We start from the raw sequence: 17735 nt of genomic DNA, 5'->3' as shown, positions 1-17735 counted from the left end.
CGGGGCTTGCGTCACGTGGTAGCCACGGCGACGCGGTGGCCAATGGAGGGCGGGGGCGCCGTCACCATGGCAACGGGGCGGGCGCAGCAACGCGGGGGCGCGATAGCCTAAGGATGCGGTAACCATGGCGACTCGCACGGCATCCCCGGCGGAGGCGGGGAGCACGGTTGCCCCGGCGCTGAGCGCGGCACCGCCGGGTAAGGGCACCGGGCGGGCGCGGTGCCCGATGGAGGCGTGAGCCTGCACGGTGATGCTCTCTTTCTCCCCTTGCCCGTTCTGAGCTCGTTCTGCCCGCAGGGACGTGGCTGCTGTACCTGCCGTGCACCTGGAGCATCGGGCTGGCGGCTGAGCCGGGCTGCCTACCTGACTGGCACATGCTGTCCCTGTTTGGCGCTGGGGCGGTCCTCATGCGTGGGGCTGGCTGCACCATCAACGACCTGTGGGACCGTGACTACGACAAACAGGTAGACAAACAGGTTTCCTCCTCCGGCCCTGTTTCCAGCATGCATGCAATTCATTTGTCTATGTTTCTTCCTAGGGTCATGGAAATAATTTTGTTTTGTATAATGCTACTGCATAGGACTGCAGCAAGCTTCTCAGAGGGCGGTGAGGCCCTGGCACTGCTGCACAGAGAGGCTGTGGATGCCCCATCCTTGTAGGTGCTCAAGGCCTGGTTGGATGGGGCCCTTGGCAGCCTGGGCTGGTGGAGAACAAGCAGCCCACAGCAGGAGTTTGCATTGGGTGGGCTTTAAGGTTCCTTCCAACCCAACCATTCAACAATCCTATGATTGTATGATTCTATCCTTTTTAAAATATGTAAGTATTTATTTGATTATCGTTAATTTCCTCTAGAGAATGGCTGCTGAGAGAATTATGCCCAAGCATGACCTTACCCTCTCTTCTATGATATGTTTCTTCCTCCCTTTTGTTCACTAGCGGGAAATTAACAAAAGGCAGTGCCAAGTGCTGACATGTACATGCATGGTGAAGGGGAAGACCCTGGTGAAACCCCACTATTGGTTTATTTTCTTCTCTGATTCTAGGTTTTCCTTCTGATTTTGAATATTGGCCACTGTGATTTGTGAGGTTTTCCTTCCAGCACTGTTCTGTCTGTCCGACTGGGGAAGTAATGACTCAATAAAGGTTTTGGGGCATCTTTGGATGGTTTAGGGTTCAGAGATTATTAACAGCTGTGTGTGCCAAGAAGATTTCCCAGGGTGTGCGATCAGTATGCTGGACTTGATATCATAATTCATACATTTATGCATTAATCTGATGTGGTTAAATGTAAAGGCTCGAATGTTCCCATAGCAGGACTTTCTTATATACTTCAAAAGGCAGCCTTCAGAACAAGCTGCCTTGTTCTGCAGGGCTGAGTCAGTAGCGGGATGTTGGTTTGTGCTGCTAGTCATGGTTTGGGGTTTTGTTTTGATATTAGTGATTTTTTGGTAGCTGTGTATTTTATTTTTTCTTTAAATGGATCATGCCATGTCCTAGTTTTGATGTGCAGTAGTGTTGGTCACAGCAATGTAAAGCACGTATTTAAACTGCAAGAACAGTATTTGAAGTTTTAGCAGAAGTTATTTGGTAGTATAAGGAAAACAAATTAAGGGGGTGTATTTAAGTTCACATTATTAAGGCACGTGCAGAACATTTGATGCCTATTTAGTATGCTGTAGGAAGTTGGCTTTCAAACTTCCTCAAATTGACATTAGACCCATTGCCTACAAATGCAAAACTTGTTTTCCCTCTTGTTTTTGTGGATTTGCTTGTTTGTTTGGACGATTGACACATTTGGCAATTAACTCATCGTATATTTCAGTTTAAATGTTTTCCTAATATTTGTTTCTTCCATCAGTTTGCCTGACATGGTTTCTCTACTCCTGAGAGATGAACTAAATTAACTGGACCCCAATTAGTGTTAAAATAATTATCCTTTTACATGCTTTGTGTAACATGGTGTGGCTTTAACTTTCAAGATACATTCAGAATATGTTGAGTTGTGTATTAACATGATTCTTTCCATGTTTAGGTTGCAAGGACAGCAGGAAGACCCCTGGCAGCTGGAGAAATCTCCACTTTTCAGTCCTTTGTTTTCCTTGGTGGACAGCTCAGCCTGGCTCTCTGTGTGCTTCTGTGTCTGAATTACTACAGGTGGCATACAAGTTATCCTCTGTTGCTTAGAGTTTCCTTCTTTGTCCTTGTTAAGGATGAAAATTTTGAACAGCAAATGTGCTGGGGTCAGAGGGGTTGTAGTCATGGAAGGAGTTCAGTACTTGTACATCAGTAGCTCAGCAGTTCAGCATGTGTAATGCTATACAGTGTCTTGTGATCTTTAGACCAGCAAACAGTAAGGTTGCTTTGTACTTCTTACAGTATCATCCTGGGAGCAGCCTCCTTGTCTCTTGTGGTCACCTACCCTCTGATGAAGAGAATAACATATTGGCCCCAGTTAGTTTTGGGTGAGTTGGAAATGCTTTCAGTTCCCTCCTTCTGATCTAGCTTTTGGGGAGTTCCCCCAATTAGTTAGTAATTGAGCTTCAGCAATCTGGTTTTATGAAACTATGTGTTAAAATAAGATTACCTTGCAGACAACATTCTGCTGTGCCAGAATCTTCTTAAGCAGTATAGAACACATAGAGGAGCTGTGTTCTGTCCCTTTTTTTTTTCATAAACAGTCCTGTCTTTTGTAGTGTTGACAGAGAGAATGAATGTTTGGCACTTGAGAAACAACTCTACTTTAAGGGTTATCTTCAAACCTTTCTTAAAAATACATTTGTTCAGTCTTCAGCCTCTACATCAAGTCCTACACTGAAGATGGTGACACTTCCATTTCAGAGTGTGCCACTAACACATATCTGTGTACCTTGGCCTTTTCGCTCCAGCTGCCCTCAGCTTTATCAGCCAGAATTTGCCTTTTTCAGCCTGGAAGTGCTATTCTTGTCTGCTGTGAACTCTTTTGTAGTCAATTTTACAGACCTTGAAGTGCGTTGATGTCAGTGCAGTGAAATAATTTTGAGCAAATGTTTCCTTCGGATAACCAAATTTAAATGGGGGGAGAATACATAGCTGTGCATATTTCTCCTTATATCTCCATGGTATTTATTTTCAAATTATGTTTATTAATTAACCTGACTGAAACTATGTGCTAGAAAATAGAGATGCCACTATAGTAGAAAAAGCTGCAGGCATGCCATATGCTTGAGCAAATGATAGTGAATTGTATATATGTAATTCAGACTGCTCCTGGCACCTTTTTAACTTTTTTTCATTTGGTTCTCTTTGTTTTTAGGATTTACATTTAACTGGGGAGCCCTCCTTGGCTGGTCTGCCGTCCAGGGTTCCTGTGATTGGTCTGTGTGCCTGCCCTTATACTTTGCTGGAGTGATGTGGACCCTGGTCTACGACACCATATATGCTCACCAGGTAGAGCTGCAGTGATAAACTTTACAGCTATGTGTGTGTTTGTTTGCTTAATATACAGCCTTGGTTTCAAATCATACTAACCTACTGCGATTCTTTACTCTCAGATGACCACCAAAGGAAGCCCAGCCCTTGGACCTTTTATTGCTTTTTGCGAATGTTTTACGTAGTAGATAAAAAGCTGGAAGTGTAACGTGATTTTAATGCCCCCGTGTCTGCACTGTGTAAAATAAATGTGCAGCTGGTATTAGCTATTGGCTGCTACTGCAGCTTTACGGACCTATCTTTTAATTGGGATTTTAATTTGGGGACCTACAAATACTCTTAAATAGGGTTACTGTTAACAGCAGTTGGAGGCTTTAGAAAGACTCCCTATTTTATTTTCCTTATGAAGTGGCAGTTAGATTATAGATGTTCTATTAATTGACCCTTTCATTCTAGGATAAAAGGGACGACATCGTTATTGGTGTTAAGTCCACAGCATTGAAATTCAAGGAAGATACAAAGCAATGGCTCAGCGGCTTCAGCACAGCAATGGTCTCGGGTTTGTGTGTGGCAGGAATGAACTGTGACCAGACTTTCCCCTATTACTCAGCAGTGGCTGCCATAGGTGCTCACCTAGCACATCAGGTTTGATGGATTTGTTTCTTTCTGTGCATAGATGTTCTTGATAAGGAATCAGAGAGCTTTTCAACCTCTGGCAATTCACCAAGTACATAAAAAACAATCATCTTGTAAATACCCGTGTAAAAATAATTTAAATCTTTTGACAAAAGCTTGCTTCTCATAAGTTACTTTTACAGACCTCTCTTTTGAAGAGACCTCCAGTGGTCCATAGGCTGTAGAGTGTTGGTTTTCAGTCTGTTTCTAATAATTTCTGTCTCACCTTAAGCTGTGATGTCTTCCTGCTTCTGATAGCAGCTGCAGTTAGATCTACCTGAGTATCATGTATCTATGGTTTTTTCACTACCTTCTGTAGCAAATGTCAATACTATAATTTCTTGATATCTGACAGTTCTAATTCACTGTTGTTTTTGTAGCAGAAAACAGTAAAGTTCTTGTACTTATGCAGGGTTACAAATTTTAATATATATCGGGGGAAAAAAAAAAAGAAAATTGAGCCTGCCCATGAAGGAAGCACATAGGATCTTGTTATCCAAATGACTGCATTCTCTAGTCTTGTGACAAGTCAGCCCTTAGGAAAAGTAATTGCTGGCCTTCGCAGGTGAGTAGTAGTAACATAGCAGTAATACTGTCAACTGTCTGAGAGGTGAAGAATGGAATTAACATGTTTTAGGGCAGCAACTGCTTTCCATAGGGATTGTGGAAATTCATGGAGGAAAGCGTTCTACTTTTCACTGCGGAGTGGCCTCATTGCTAGTTGTGGCACAAGTGGAAATTACCCTCCTGCAGAGAGGATTTTATTGGTGAGGGTGCAGGATGTAAGGGGCAAAGACAATAACTAAGCCATACAAGCATGCCACAGAGTAGCTTTCCATCATAGAATCATCATAGAATGGCCTGGGTTGAAAAGGACAATGACAATCATCCAGTTTCAACCCCAGGGTCGCCAACCACCAGACCAGGCTGCTCAGAGCCACATCCAGCCTGGCCTTGAATGCCTCCAGGGATGAGGCATCCACAACCTCCTTGGACAATCTGTTCCAGTGTGTCACCACCCTCTGTGTGAAAAACTTCCTCCTAATATCTAGCCTAAACCTCCCCTGTCTTAGTTTAAAACCATTCCCCCTTATCCTATCACTATCCACCCTCATAAACAGCCATTCCTCCTCCCATTTATATGCTCCCTTCAAGTACTGAAAGGCCACAATGAGGCCTTCCTGGAGCCTTCTCTTCTCCAAGCTAAACAAGCCCAGTTCCCTCAACCTTTCTTCACAGGAGAGCTGCTGCAGCCCTCTGATCATCTTAGTGGCCCTCCTATGGACTATTCTAATATTAGTTCTGTCTAAATTTCCACGTTGTTCAAGACTTCCAAAGGTGTGCCTAACAGAGTTTAAAGAGCCTAATAAGCCATGTAAGGGATAGGTTTTTTTAAGTTAGTGAATTTGTGCCTGAGAGAGGAGTTTGGGTCACGCTGGTATCAAATTTCTGCACTGCTGAAGAAGACTGAGATGTCTAATTTGCTTTGTGTTTCTGAAGGTACATCTTATGGCTTGGCTGCTGTTAGGTTTCACTTAGCCATCTTGTGTTTTCATTTCTCTGTGCTCAAGGTGCTGACAGGCTTTAAAGGTGTGAATAACATGGGATTTCGAGGTGCAGGCAGTATTTCAGACAGTTTGATGAGAACCCATCCCTTCATGCCTGCCCAAGTGCAGAATGCAGAGGAATGGGTTTCCTAGGGAGGCTTTTATTTGTTTCAGTTGGATGTGCTCTCTTATGACTTCTTGGGTAGTGCAGGGGTGAATTGCAGGACTTGAGGTTTTGGGAGGTGTCTCTATAGAATGCTTTTACTTTTGTTGTTTAAGCTTTACTCTCATCGTTCTTCCTGAAAGACTTCTTTATCAAGTTTCATTTCTAGCTCTTGTTTTTCAATAACTTTGCTCTTGCTGCACTGTGTGGTTTTTTTCATCTCAAACTGTGGACAGCTGCCAAGCTGGGCAAGTCTTGCTGCGAGCAGGTGTCCTAGTTCCTCTTTGCAAGGGGGACGTAGGTAAACAGTGAGAAGCAGCTGAGCATTAGCCAGTTGTACTGTCTGGTGTGGCTGGGCAGGACAGCAGCTCCACTGCTTTCCCTCCCCTGCCTTGTTTCTACCAAAGCACCGGGTGTGAGCAGAGATACGGAAGGTGCAGGAATGTACTTTTGCTGGTTTTCTTCTTAAAGTTTCTGTTGAAGAATTAGCTGCCTTCCTGCTGAAGAAAATCTCCGCAGGCTTCTTTACCTGCTCAGACATTTTTATAGATTTTATTATCAAACTGCACACACGTGTATCTTGACTGCTTGTACTATGACTCATTAAGAGGGTCCAGCAGTCAGATCCACACGTAATCCCATCCTCTGCAAGCACAGAGCATTCCTGTTTCTTTTGGGGCTCAAGGTAGGTTTAGAACCTGAGAGGTTTTGAGTGTATGGACCTTCCTGTGACTGTGATGTGTCAAATCTTTGTATGTCAATATAATACTAATGGTGGGATGTTTATACTGTACTTTTACAGATTTACACTTTGGATATAGATAAGCCTGAAGACTGTTGGAAGAAATTCGCTTCAAATCGTACTGTAGGAGTTCTGCTCTTCATAGGGATCGTGCTTGGAAATCTCTGGAAAAGGAAAAACTCTGAAACTGTAGAAGAGCCTTTAAAAAGCAGGTAGTTGAAATTTTTATAGGTATGGATGTTTTAATCTGGCTAAAATTAACATCTCTAAGATGGGCAAGAGCACTTTTAGCCTGATTGTTTCTGGTTCTATTTATTTATAATAATCTGTTTTTTTTTTTTCTAAAAACAAACAAACCCAACAAAACCAAGCACATGAGACTATCTCAATATAAGCTGTGATTACTCTTGAATGACTCCAACCTCCTGAGTAGTGAGGTTGCTCAGTTGGTCCTATATAATACAAGGGAACTCCTGGCCTGCTCCCCAGAGTATGAGCCCAGTAGCTTGTACAGAACAAGACTGATGCCTCAGTGGCAGGATGCAGGAAAATGCAAAGCAATTCCAGTATGTAAATAAAAATCTATCTGTACATGTTTGGTGTCATGGTTTATTTCAAAAGATTTTACATCCTGAGTCGGAGCTTGTTGTGTGAAGTAATCAGATTTTTGATTTGCCATGTCTGGATGCAGTCAGCACTCCAGAATGCAGAGATTCACCAGAAAGTATTTTAGAGTACCTTTTGTTCAGAGCACTGCATACAGGCCTAGGCCTCCAGCACAAGAAGGATGCAGAGCTATTGGAGCAGGTCCAGAGAAGGGCTGTGAAGATACTCAGAGGGCTGGAGCACCTCTCCTATGAAGAAAGGTTGAGAGAGTTGTGCTTGTTTAGTTTTGAGAAGGCTCTAGGGAGACTTCTTTGTGGTCTTCTTTGATGAGAGGCTTATAAGCTGGAAGGAGACAATTTTCACACAGTCTGATAGTAATAGGAGAAAGGAGAATGGCTTTAAACTAAAGGAGGGAAGATTTAGGTTAGACATTAGGAAGAAGTTCTTTACTCAGAGAGCAGTGAGGCCTGGCACTGCTGCCCAGGATGCCCCATCCGTGGAGATGCTCAAGACCAGGTTGGATGGGGCCCTGGGCAGCCTGAGCTGGTGGGGGCATCCAGCCCACAGCAGGAGATTGAGGTGGTTAGGCTTTGAGGTCCCCTTCCAATCCAACCATTCTGTGATTCTATGATTCCAATTCTGTGAATGTGGACTACCAATTTAACAATCAGCAGCTAACACCAGCCAAGCGTGCATGAGTGATGGTTGGCTCTAAGCTACCAACTTGACTTGAGAAGTGAATCTTATTTCCTCATTTTAATTCCAGTTGCTTACCTTCTGCTTTCTTGTATTCCTATACTTGAGGAAGGAACTTGTTTGTAGGAGGAGGCCTGTGAAAAGTGAGAATAGCAACAGCAGGTTAAAATTACAGGGCTCCAAACCGTTCCTAAGTTTCCACTGCTTTATGGTTGGCTGGTTATGCAGTTGGCATGCTGGTTGCACTTTTCTTTGTCTACCAGCATCTGCATTGTGGGAATTGCTGTGGAGACAGCAACGGGCATGCCTGTTCCAGGAACCTAAAATGCCAGAGCTGACCTCTGTTCACCTCCTGGTAGGTGGTGCGCATGCACTTGTCCACCCTGGTGTCTTAGTTTCAGCTGGGAAGGAATTGTTTCCTGGTATGATGCTATGTTTGGTTCTAGGAGAAAAGCAGTGTTGATAACACACTGATGTTAATAGTTGCTGCTAAGCAGTGCTGCATAGAGCCAAGACCATTCACAGCAAAGGGCCCCAGGCGCTGGGAGGGAACAGAATTAGGACAGCTGACTTAAACTGGCCAAAAGGATATTCCATACCATGACATCATGTCATGGAAGGGGAGTTTTGAAAGGAGCAAACAGGGCACCAGTGAACGACTGCTTGTGCATCACTTGTTATATGCATTCATATATGTATATACTCATAAGTATTATCCATTTCCTTTATCTTATTAAGTAGTTTTATCTCAACCCACAAGTTTTACTTGGTTTTCCCCAGTTTTCTCCCCCATCTCACTGGGAAGGGATGAGCCAATGACTAAACCACACAAGTAAAACCACCTGCCAGGTTAAACCACAACACCTGGTGACATCAAATACCTTCTGAACAAATCACAACAGGTTGTTTGGCCTGACTGCACCAAAGGTTGGAAGAGGTGAGAAGTTCAGGAACCACAGCTGTGTCAGCTGAGGGGAGCTTTTTTGACCCTTGATACAGGCTGGTTTAGCAATAGTGATCAGTACATTAGTTTAGCAAAAGGGAATTGATGTGTGCTAGTTGTAAAACTTTCAAGTTTAGTTTTCGCTCAGTATGGGAACAGTTTTGTTTTTTCTGAACAATCCTGCTTCACTGAAGCCAGAATAAATTACTTTTGTCTCCTTCTACCTGGACCACCAGATGCAAGGACTTCTTGGGTTTGATTTAAATTGATTTAAGTTGTAGCGCACCAAGATAGTTGCTCATTACGGCATAACAAGCAATGGGAATTTGCCAAGTTGGGGAAAAATAGCTGCGGGATGACCAAATGGTACGGTGATAAAGTTGAAAATGAAATAGAGAAGATGAAGTAAGTGGTCTACAACCATCATAGGCCTGTGTACATATCCAGAGGGATGTTTACATATATTAATGACTTATTGGAAAATAATTGATATGTATGCAAATGCATTGCATATGTATGTCTTAACTGTTTAAATACAGAACCTGAACTCCAGGAGTGCATGCTTTATTTGTCAAGTTGGCCTGGTACATATTGGAGGAATAAGGGAATGCTGCTTTCCAACACCACATTGGAGTTAGATAGTTTTCTTCCCGGATTTTTCCGATAACATCCTTACATAGAAATTCTAAAGTAGATTTTCCAGTTGTAAAAATGAAATACAGTAAGTTTCTGAACAATTATGTGACAAAGCTGCAGTTTGTAGAGTGTCATCTGAAATACAGGATGAAACTCTCTAATTCCAATGGGATGTTAGCAGGCATTCTTTATTCAGTGTGCCAGGCGTCTTGGACCAAGCCAAACGCACACCCTCAAAGTCAGAGATATGCTTTATTCACATGGGAGATGCATATTCGTTATATTTCTAAGAAGCAGTTTACATTTTTTGGGAACTCATTAATACATACTACTGTTGTTCAGGCATGCATAATAGAGCCCTCTGACAGTCATTTATCCCATCCATCATGTTCTTCCTCTTTCCTGACCCTTCACTGCCTTTTTTTTTTTTGCTAGATTGGTAGTTCCCATAGTTTGCCTTGCTACAATGAAAGGCTCTTTGTTCCCAGTTTTGCTAACATAGTATTAAATAATTTGCTTATGAAGTCCTTGTACATACTAAGTAGATAACAAAGAAATACACTGAACCTGTACCAAGCAGACAAAGCTCTGTTTAGGAAAGCAAGCATTGTGCATCCAAGGCAAGAAGCCAACACCCATCTCCACCAGGGAACACAGTGAAAGCCTTGCTAAGTTAACCTACATCAAGAGGGAAAACTGAATGCATTCAACTTCCTATTGAACTTTAGTTATGAAACACTTACAGGGTAATACAAGAACATAGTAATGTAATTCTGTACAATCAATGAATATACAGATGTTATAGCATACCAAAGAGCTTGGCTACGTAGTTATTACACCAAAGCAGAAAAGATAGGACACTTACCCATATCCTGGGCTCTCTTACAAAACTCCAGCAGAGCAGATCTCCAGAAGAGATCCTTCCCTACTGGTGGTCAGCTCTTAAATGGGTCTAGGAGAGGTGGAGCCAGGCTCCACCCCTTCCAGCAGCACAGGTGAATTGCCTTCACCTGTGCTCCCGTGGCTGACTCATTGCTCACCTCAGGTGATCAATCAGAGGTTCAGGCTGTGATTCAGCAGTTCCCATACAAATTCATATTTATAAATGTCTTAATGTTTCTAACAGTACCTTAAGGATTATGGCAAAAGTTACTCATTGGTTTCTTATATGTTAACATGTCTTTAAGCCACTTTGGTTTGAGAAGAGCTCACATTCTGTAGCACCTATGGAAGTCTCGTGCCCCTCCTACAGCAGCAAGGGTGCCCTGGGGCTAGTGGGTGCAGCTCTGACCATGGCATAGCTTGGAGATGGATGGACTTTAAGGTTCCTTCCACCCCACACCTTGATGTGTTTCTGTGCTTACCTCAAACACACAGGAAACGGCAGTGGAAGAGTGGGTCTTTCTTTTTCAGGATGTTTCTGGTAAGGAAACACAACACCTCTGCCCACCAAGTGTCTGTATGCACAGGGCTGGCAAAGGAACAAGGACAACCTGTCCAGATATCACAAAGTATAAAAGCAAAGTGTAAAAATATGGCTAACGCTGCAAGGTGAAGGAAAACAAAGTAACGTCCAAAGCTGTGTGTGCCTCTGCGTGTGTGTGTGCGCACAGCAGGGCACAAATCCTCTCAGGGTGAAGGCTCGTGCTGCAGGTGGGAGAAGAGGTGATGTTTAGAAACAGTCCCTGCTTGGACGCTGTGTCTCTCCAAGGCTATGCTGCACCTCACTCCAGCACACACAGCGCTTGGTTACTGCAGAGCTTGGTGGGACCACGGGCAGAGGGAAAGCACAAGTGTTCGCACAGCAGCGGAAAATGGGCATCTGGTGAGCGGCCAACAAGGGCAACGCTTCTTCAAAGTGCGTTCAACAAATCTCACCCCAGATGCAGGGAACAGATAACAGCCTGGGTCCTGCCCGTCCTGCTGCCCTAAGGCACCCTGGGTCTCTGGGGGAAGAGGTGGAAGCAGGACGGGGTGACTGGCTTTAGGTGGAGCAGCAGCTGTGGTTTCACACAGGAAGGGCCTGGTCCCACTGCCATCATGTCCCACTGCTCTGAGCACGGCTGCCAGAAGTGTTGCCTTTGCCCCACTGTGCCCCACTGTCCTCCACAGGTTAGTAGCATGGTGCTGCCGCACGCTCCCCAGCCTGGGAGGAGTCGGATAGCAAGGGAAAATGATGTGTATATATGTACATGTGTATTGATTTAAAGAAATTGATGAGTAGGAACTTAATGGCAATGTTTAGTTACCATTAAGCAAGGTATTCTTTATTGGCAGTGCTGGGGTAGCATCGAGATAACTCTCCAAAAATGCTTCCCCAGTTGACTGTTCATAAACGGGTTATTTTTTCCTACGTATTACATACATAGTAATAGGATGAGAGAGAATTGCACCAGGGGAGATTCAGGTTGGACATTAGGAAATGCTTCCTCTCTGCAAGAATGGTCGGGTACTGAAATGGGCTGTCCAGAGAGGTGGTGGAATCACCAACCATGGAGGTGTCCAAGAAGCATTTAGATGTTGTACTGAGGGACATGGTTTAGTGAGAACTATTGGTGGTGATAGGTGGACAGTTGGACTGGATGATCTTGTAGGTCTTTTCCACCTTGCCAATTCTATGATATTCACTGCATTCCCAAATTAATTAGCCTATCCACCCCCAATGACTGCCTAACAGACATAGCCATATGTAGCAATCTTCGATGTCATCTAGTGTACTTCTAGCATTGTGATGGTTCACTGTTAGTCCTTGGGGATCGTTTACTTCCTCTCAATGCTCTTTTTGTCCCGAAGATAGCTGTGGAATGCAAGAGCAATTGGAATAGTCTCTGCACGCACAGATAAGGAAGACAAAGGGGAATATCTCGCTGTCCACCATGTCATTCCGTTGTTGTTTCTTTCGCCTTGTTGAAGCAGACCGGCTTTACAATGTCTTCCCATCTACAATACTACATCACAACCATCATCCACGAACATCTAAGGACTACTGCAGTGTTGCAAGCAAGCATTAACAGAATATTTTGTGTAATTACTTCTTCAAATCACCATTTTTCTACTTTCCCCTGCTCAGCAAATGACTTAAAGCAAAATGTTTGCCACGTCCTACTTGGGGAATGAGGGGCGCCGTTAAAAAGCTGCTTTATGAGCAGGCTTCTCCTTGCTTGCAGCTTCGCGTCCCGTTGCTGCATGTCTCGGGGCTCTACGTCCAGGGTCGGCAGCACCGCGGCTGACTATCGGTTTCTGTTCTGGGCTCTGAGTCTACGCGCGGGACAGGGAGGAGCTCTGCATTCATTGGGGGAGAAACAAATTTGTTGCAAAGCACCCGCTGGCTGGCCCCACTTTCTTCCTCGTCTCCGTCGGTGCACCGAGGTGAGTGCAGCCCCGGGGAGCGGCTCCCGGCGCCTCCAAACGCTGCGTGCCCCAGCACGGTGCCAGCAGCTCTGCTTGGCACACCTGGGGCTCGGACGTGGGGCTTCTGCGAGGACGAGCCCTCCTGACTGCTGCCCCCTCCTTTCGCAGCCTGCCTCTCGACGATGGCCGTCCCTACCGTGGTGACCCTGCAGCCCCAGGCGGTGGCCGTAGCCACCGGCGCCAAGCCTATGTGGCAGACGGGGCTGATGGACTGTTTCACCGACTGGAGCGTCTGTGAGTGCCGGGGGGCCGGACGGGTGGCGGGGGCTGAGAGCGCGTTCCGACGGTGCGTCCCCCCTTGCAGGCTGCTGCGGGCTGTTCTGCTTCCCCTGCTTGGCCTGCACGGTGGCCGGCGATATGAACGAGTGCTGCCTCTGCGGGACCAGTGTGGCCATGAGGACCCTGTACCGCACCCGCTACAACATCCCGGTCAGTGGGGCGCGGGCGGCGCGCTCCCTTCTCCCCCTTTAGTCTCTCAGTCCCCCGCACAGCCACCCGGAGAGGCCGCGGGCGGCGCTCTGCACCCTTCCTGCCCGCCCCGTCGGGGATCGGCTCCGTGTGGGCGGTGGAAGGACGCGGTGTGTGCTTTTTCACCTGTGCCTCAGACCGAGACAACAAAAGATAAGTTGCTCTCCCAAGGTCGGTGGTAAGCCATCATGTCTCCCTTTCTGCGTTATCATCTCCTGCAGGCAGGACGGCCCGCCGCTCTGCAGTCAGATCACAACAAAGAGATGATATGCGGAGAGTGACCGGCTCAGCACAGCTTTCTTGGTTCCAAAATGTATTTTTAGGAAGCCCCACTCCTAACACCTGCTTCTCTTTCACAGGGCTCCATCTGCTCTGACTGCTGCATCTCCTCGTGCTGTCTCGTGTGCTCCGTCTGCCAGATCAAGAGGGACATCAATCGGAGGAGAGCGATGGGCATCTTCTGGTCGGTGTGCCCTTTCCTTGTGCCCCACGCCATGGGAGGGTGTGTGTGGCTGCCTTCCCCCCCCTCACTGCCTCTTCTTCTACCCTTGCAGATGCCATAGAGATGACACCACCTCTGCCTTATGGGAAAGGGGCACGGAGCCACCTGTGACCATTGCATGTCTCCCCTTCATTCATGCCCCCAATAAAGAGCAATGTTTGCCTTGCCTCTATGTCTTGTATGGATGGGTTTCCACCAGGGTTCTCCCACTTGTGCCTTTCCTAAGCACAATGGGATGCACGTGGGGTACTGGTGAAGGTGTCACCCTGTGTCATGACAGCAGGCTTTCTCATTACTGTGGGAGCAGTGGGGACGTTGTGCAGGCGGGGCATTTGGACATTGGCCGGGAGGAGCATAGGTTGGCAGCACACAGTGCATAAAAGGGATGGGGAGTGGGGCAGGGCAGTGCGGCGCCAGGAGCAGGACAGGTGTGTGCAGCTGGAGGGGGATGTGGGGTGAGACTGTGGGACACTGGGGTGAAACAGCACTACCTGGGCAAGGGAAGGGATGATGGGTATTCCAGTGGGAGTGGGATTGTGGCATTGTGTAGGAGGAGCAGCGGCAAGGGACAAAGATTGGGTTCTAACCCCTGTGCTGCAGATGGGAGCACAAAGCAGCCATGCCTTGTATCCCCATTCAGGGCAGGCAGAGCACGTAGAACTTTTTGCATGGGATGTTGCAGGGCATTGCTATCACTTAATGAAAAACAGTTGCAGCTGTGAAGCTGAAGAGAGAGCAAGGTGGGGTGAAGAAGGAAGGGATCTCAAGTGGAGCTGTTTTGGGGCAGATGGGTGTGGGAAATAGAGGGAGGAGTGGGTGTCAGGTAGAGGCTACAGCCTCCTGGCTGGGAAGAGTGGGAGCAGGGGAGCTGTAGCAGCATTGGTGGCCCTGGGGAGCTTGATGGTGAGGAGGGTTGGGAGATGGTGGCTGGGTGTGGGGCAGGGAGGAAGATAGAGGAAAAAAAGCAAGCTGCCTTGGAGTTGCTGAGGGAGGATGCCCCTTCCTTCCTTCCTTCCCCACCAGCCTTTCTTCCAGGACACTCTGTGCAAAGTCCTGACCATGGCCACCCGTCACGTAGTGACAATCCAGCCTGGCTTCTCTGCACCCCACAGCCCAGCAAGTGGCACACGGGGCTGTTGGACTGCATGTCTGACTGCAGCGTCTGTGAGTAGGCATCAGCCCCATATCTTGGGTCTCTCCTGAGGGGATGTTGGTGGTTGCTGTGCTCCCCCCTTGGCCTGGGTCAGGCTGTGAGCTCGGGACTTCCCTCCGTTTCTCACAGGCATCTGTGGAGCCTTCTGTTATCCCTGCCTGGGCTGCCAGGTGGCCAACGCCATGGACGAGTTCTGCCTGTGTGGCGGCAGCGTGGCCATGCGGACGCTGTACCGCACCCGCTACAACATCCCGGTTAGTGGTGGGCTGGGGGGGGAAGTGGTGTTGGGTGGCCCTACGGGTGCTCAGCCACAGGGGGTTTTTCATCTGATGGCATTTTCTCATCAGGGCTCCATCCTGGGTGACTACTACTCGGTGCTGTGCTGCCCCATGTGCTCTCTCTGCCAGCTGAAGAGAGACATTGACTATCGGAAAGAGCAGCGCACCTTCTGGTGAGTGCTCCCTGCCCTGTAGTGCCACCCGGGGTGTCCCAGAGCCCCTTTCCAGCAGGCCCAGTGTGTCCCACCCCTCAACACCACCTTCTCTTGCAGATGCTGCTCCCCTGCCTGTGAAGTTGATGCCGCCCTTTAGGACTGTTTGGTTTGCTGTGTTGTTTTTGGTTTTGTTTTTTTTCCCCTACTGATTTTTTCCCCTCCCTCCCCTCTTCAGTAATGCAATCAATAAATAGCAGTGCTTGCCCTCACTTCTGTGTGTGTGTCTGTGTTTAATCACTTTCTGTTCTTTGACTTTACGATTTCTTGGTGTCCTGCTGCAACCCCAGAGAACAGCATGCTGCTTTCTGCTGAGCATTCAGAGCAGCACCGAGCACACCAGGTAGAGACCTTCTCTTGCAGACCTGCACTAGGATGGGACTAGACTGCAAAATTTGGTGGGGAAGAAAAAGAAACAGGCAACAAAGCAGAAGCCAAGCCAGCTGCAGACACCTCAGCTCCCCCCTGCATGCAGCAGCAGGGCCTGTGATGGCATGGATGGGGAAGCAGTGGGGACCACAGGATGGCTTCTCATGTCTGCACTTCATGAGGAACCACGGTGCAGAGCCCACCTGCCCAGAGCCCTCAGATTTGGGGAAAAAACATGTGCTTATGGGCTGCCTTGCTGCACAAAGGCATTTGAGCTCAGGGCACCGAAGATGCCTGCACACCAGTGACAGGTGAGGATTGTGTCCCCAGCCTGAGCTCCCACAGCCCTGTCCCTTCTCCCCCACACTGCTGAAGGATCCCTTTGGGGATCCTTTTTCCCCTCCTCTGGGAACACTGGGGCTGCATGGGTGCTAGCCATGTGCTGAAAAGGTTTCCTTGCCCATGGGTGGTGACTGGATGTGCAGAGTTCTGTAATACAAAGGGACGCGGAGGCTTTGTTTGTTTTTTATTATGCTTCGGAAGTGATTACGTATTTAACAATGCTTTGTATTTCTGCACGTTTATATGCATTTACTCAAGGTGGTTCCAGTGTGGCAGAAACCAAACTGCCCCCAGGACTGAGGCCAGCTGAAGGCAAAGAAGTGTCTTGCTCCAGGTGTCACAGCATCAGCAGGCATCGGCCACCAGGATCCCACCTGCTCTGGAGACCTTCTGCGGAGAAGCTCTCATAGCAAATCTACTCCTGGGTAAATACTGAGTTAATTTTATCCCTTTTCAGTGTCAATGCATGGGTAGGTTTTAGAATGTGGTTTGGAAGGTGGAGGCTGTTGGAGGAATGTCCTTCCTGCTGGAAAAGGCTTTAGAGAGACCTGAGAGTGTCTATTTAGTATCTAAAGGGGGGCTATAAGAAGGAAAGGGTCTATTTGAAAGGACAAGGAGAAATTGTTTCAATCTAAAAGAGGGGATATTGAGACTGGATATAAGGAAGAACTTTTTACGCTAAGGGTAATGAGGCACTGACATAGGTTGCCCAGAGAGGTGGATGAAGCCCCATTCTTGGAGACATTCAAGGTCAGGCTGGAAAGAGTCCCTTCCAATTCAGATGATTCTATGATTTAATGAGATCTCCTTCCTATCTGCTGCTGACAGCTGTTTTCCAGGCAGCCCACTCTGCTCTCACAATTAGTTATCCTAGTTTCTCCATCCTGCACTCAAGGACGCTGCTATTCCTGATAAGTGTATCAGGCATGCCTTGGCTCCTGGCTGAGCAGCTGTGTGCCCTTATCACTGTGTTTAATAGGCTGCCTGTGTGACTGCTCCATCCTTTTCTCCTGCAGTCAGGGGCTCAAGAAAGAGTGACAGGGCCTGACCAGCAGTCTACTTGTGATAACTGAGGCTTGTGCCAAGGTCATAAATCAATGTCATAACTTACATATTAATATGAACTGTCATAATTGTACAAGAGTAGTATTTCTGGACAATGTGTAGACATTAAATAAAGAGCAGAGCCTGGATGGTGCTATTTTATTCAGAAATGATCTAAAACACTTATTTCAGCCTGGTGCATGCCAGCGTCCCTGGGTTTGGGAACCAGTGTGACTCGACTCCCTCGACTCCTTCCCCCTCTTCTCCTCCCCCTTCCCCCCCTTCCCCAGACAACGCTGCCTCCTCTCTCCCCTCCACCAAACACACCTGCCTCCCCCCCACACACACACTTTGCTCACCCATAAAGCTCCCATTTTGGGGGTTGGAAATAAGCAGCCTATTTCCTCTATCCAAGCCATCAAAGCATGGCACTGAGTTAATTTCTGAGATCCAGAAATGCAGGACTTAGCCTCTTTTCAATCACTGAAAAGGTGGGACTTAGGTTTTTTTTTTTCCTGAGCTTCAGAAACAACACTCTGC

General features: G+C 47.1%; 3 protein-coding genes and 1 long non-coding RNA gene across 4 annotated transcripts; 3 read left to right on the top strand and 1 right to left on the bottom strand.

Moving 5' to 3' along the window:
• The first annotated feature begins 86 nt into the window (after positions 1–86).
• COQ2 (coenzyme Q2, polyprenyltransferase) lies at positions 87–7126 on the top strand. The gene is made up of 7 exons (XM_010709706.3): positions 87–197; positions 298–464; positions 2033–2154; positions 2377–2462; positions 3293–3426; positions 3865–4053; positions 6596–7126. The coding sequence occupies exons 1-7, from the start codon at positions 125–127 to the stop codon at positions 6749–6751; spliced, it is 927 nt and encodes a 308-aa protein (XP_010708008.1). The 5' UTR covers positions 87–124; the 3' UTR covers positions 6752–7126.
• Positions 7127–7223: 97 nt separating this feature from the next.
• LOC104910612 lies at positions 7224–10317 on the bottom strand. Its single transcript, XR_793242.3, has 3 exons — positions 10282–10317; positions 7916–7971; positions 7224–7389 (listed from the first exon to the last, which is right to left on the bottom strand). It is a non-coding gene; the product is annotated as an uncharacterized LOC104910612 (long non-coding RNA).
• Positions 10318–12643: 2326 nt separating this feature from the next.
• LOC100544754 (placenta-specific gene 8 protein) lies at positions 12644–13969 on the top strand. Its single transcript, XM_003205586.4, has 5 exons — positions 12644–12785; positions 12936–13061; positions 13132–13256; positions 13655–13758; positions 13850–13969. Coding segments are annotated over exons 2-5 (342 nt in total). The 5' UTR covers positions 12644–12785; positions 12936–12949; the 3' UTR covers positions 13851–13969.
• An 862-nt stretch (positions 13970–14831) lies between these two features.
• On the top strand, positions 14832–15652 carry LOC100544598 (placenta-specific gene 8 protein-like). The gene is given in 5 exon segments (XM_019614624.2): positions 14832–14896; positions 14899–14961; positions 15080–15204; positions 15298–15401; positions 15501–15652. Coding segments are annotated over 5 exon segments (333 nt in total). The 5' UTR covers positions 14832–14856; the 3' UTR covers positions 15502–15652.
• The last annotated feature ends 2083 nt before the right edge of the window (positions 15653–17735 follow it).

Source organism: Meleagris gallopavo, chromosome 4 (assembly GCF_000146605.3).
Source record: "Meleagris gallopavo isolate NT-WF06-2002-E0010 breed Aviagen turkey brand Nicholas breeding stock chromosome 4, Turkey_5.1, whole genome shotgun sequence".
NCBI lineage: Eukaryota > Metazoa > Chordata > Aves > Galliformes > Phasianidae > Meleagris > Meleagris gallopavo.
This window is presented reverse-complemented; position numbering and strand designations above follow the sequence as displayed.

Coding starts and splice junctions, on each gene's coding strand:
- COQ2 (XM_010709706.3), top strand. CDS start 125: ATGGCGACTCGCACGGCATCCCCGGCGGAGGCGGGGAGCACGGTTGCC. Junction 3,427..3,864: donor ACACCATATATGCTCACCAG/GTAGAGCTGCAG, acceptor CTTTCATTCTAG/GATAAAAGGGACGACATCGT. Junction 4,054..6,595: donor GTGCTCACCTAGCACATCAG/GTTTGATGGATT, acceptor GTACTTTTACAG/ATTTACACTTTGGATATAGA.
- LOC100544754 (XM_003205586.4), top strand. CDS start 12,950: ATGGCCGTCCCTACCGTGGTGACCCTGCAGCCCCAGGCGGTGGCCGTA. Junction 13,062..13,131: donor TTTCACCGACTGGAGCGTCT/GTGAGTGCCGGG, acceptor CCCCCCTTGCAG/GCTGCTGCGGGCTGTTCTGC. Junction 13,257..13,654: donor GCACCCGCTACAACATCCCG/GTCAGTGGGGCG, acceptor TCTCTTTCACAG/GGCTCCATCTGCTCTGACTG.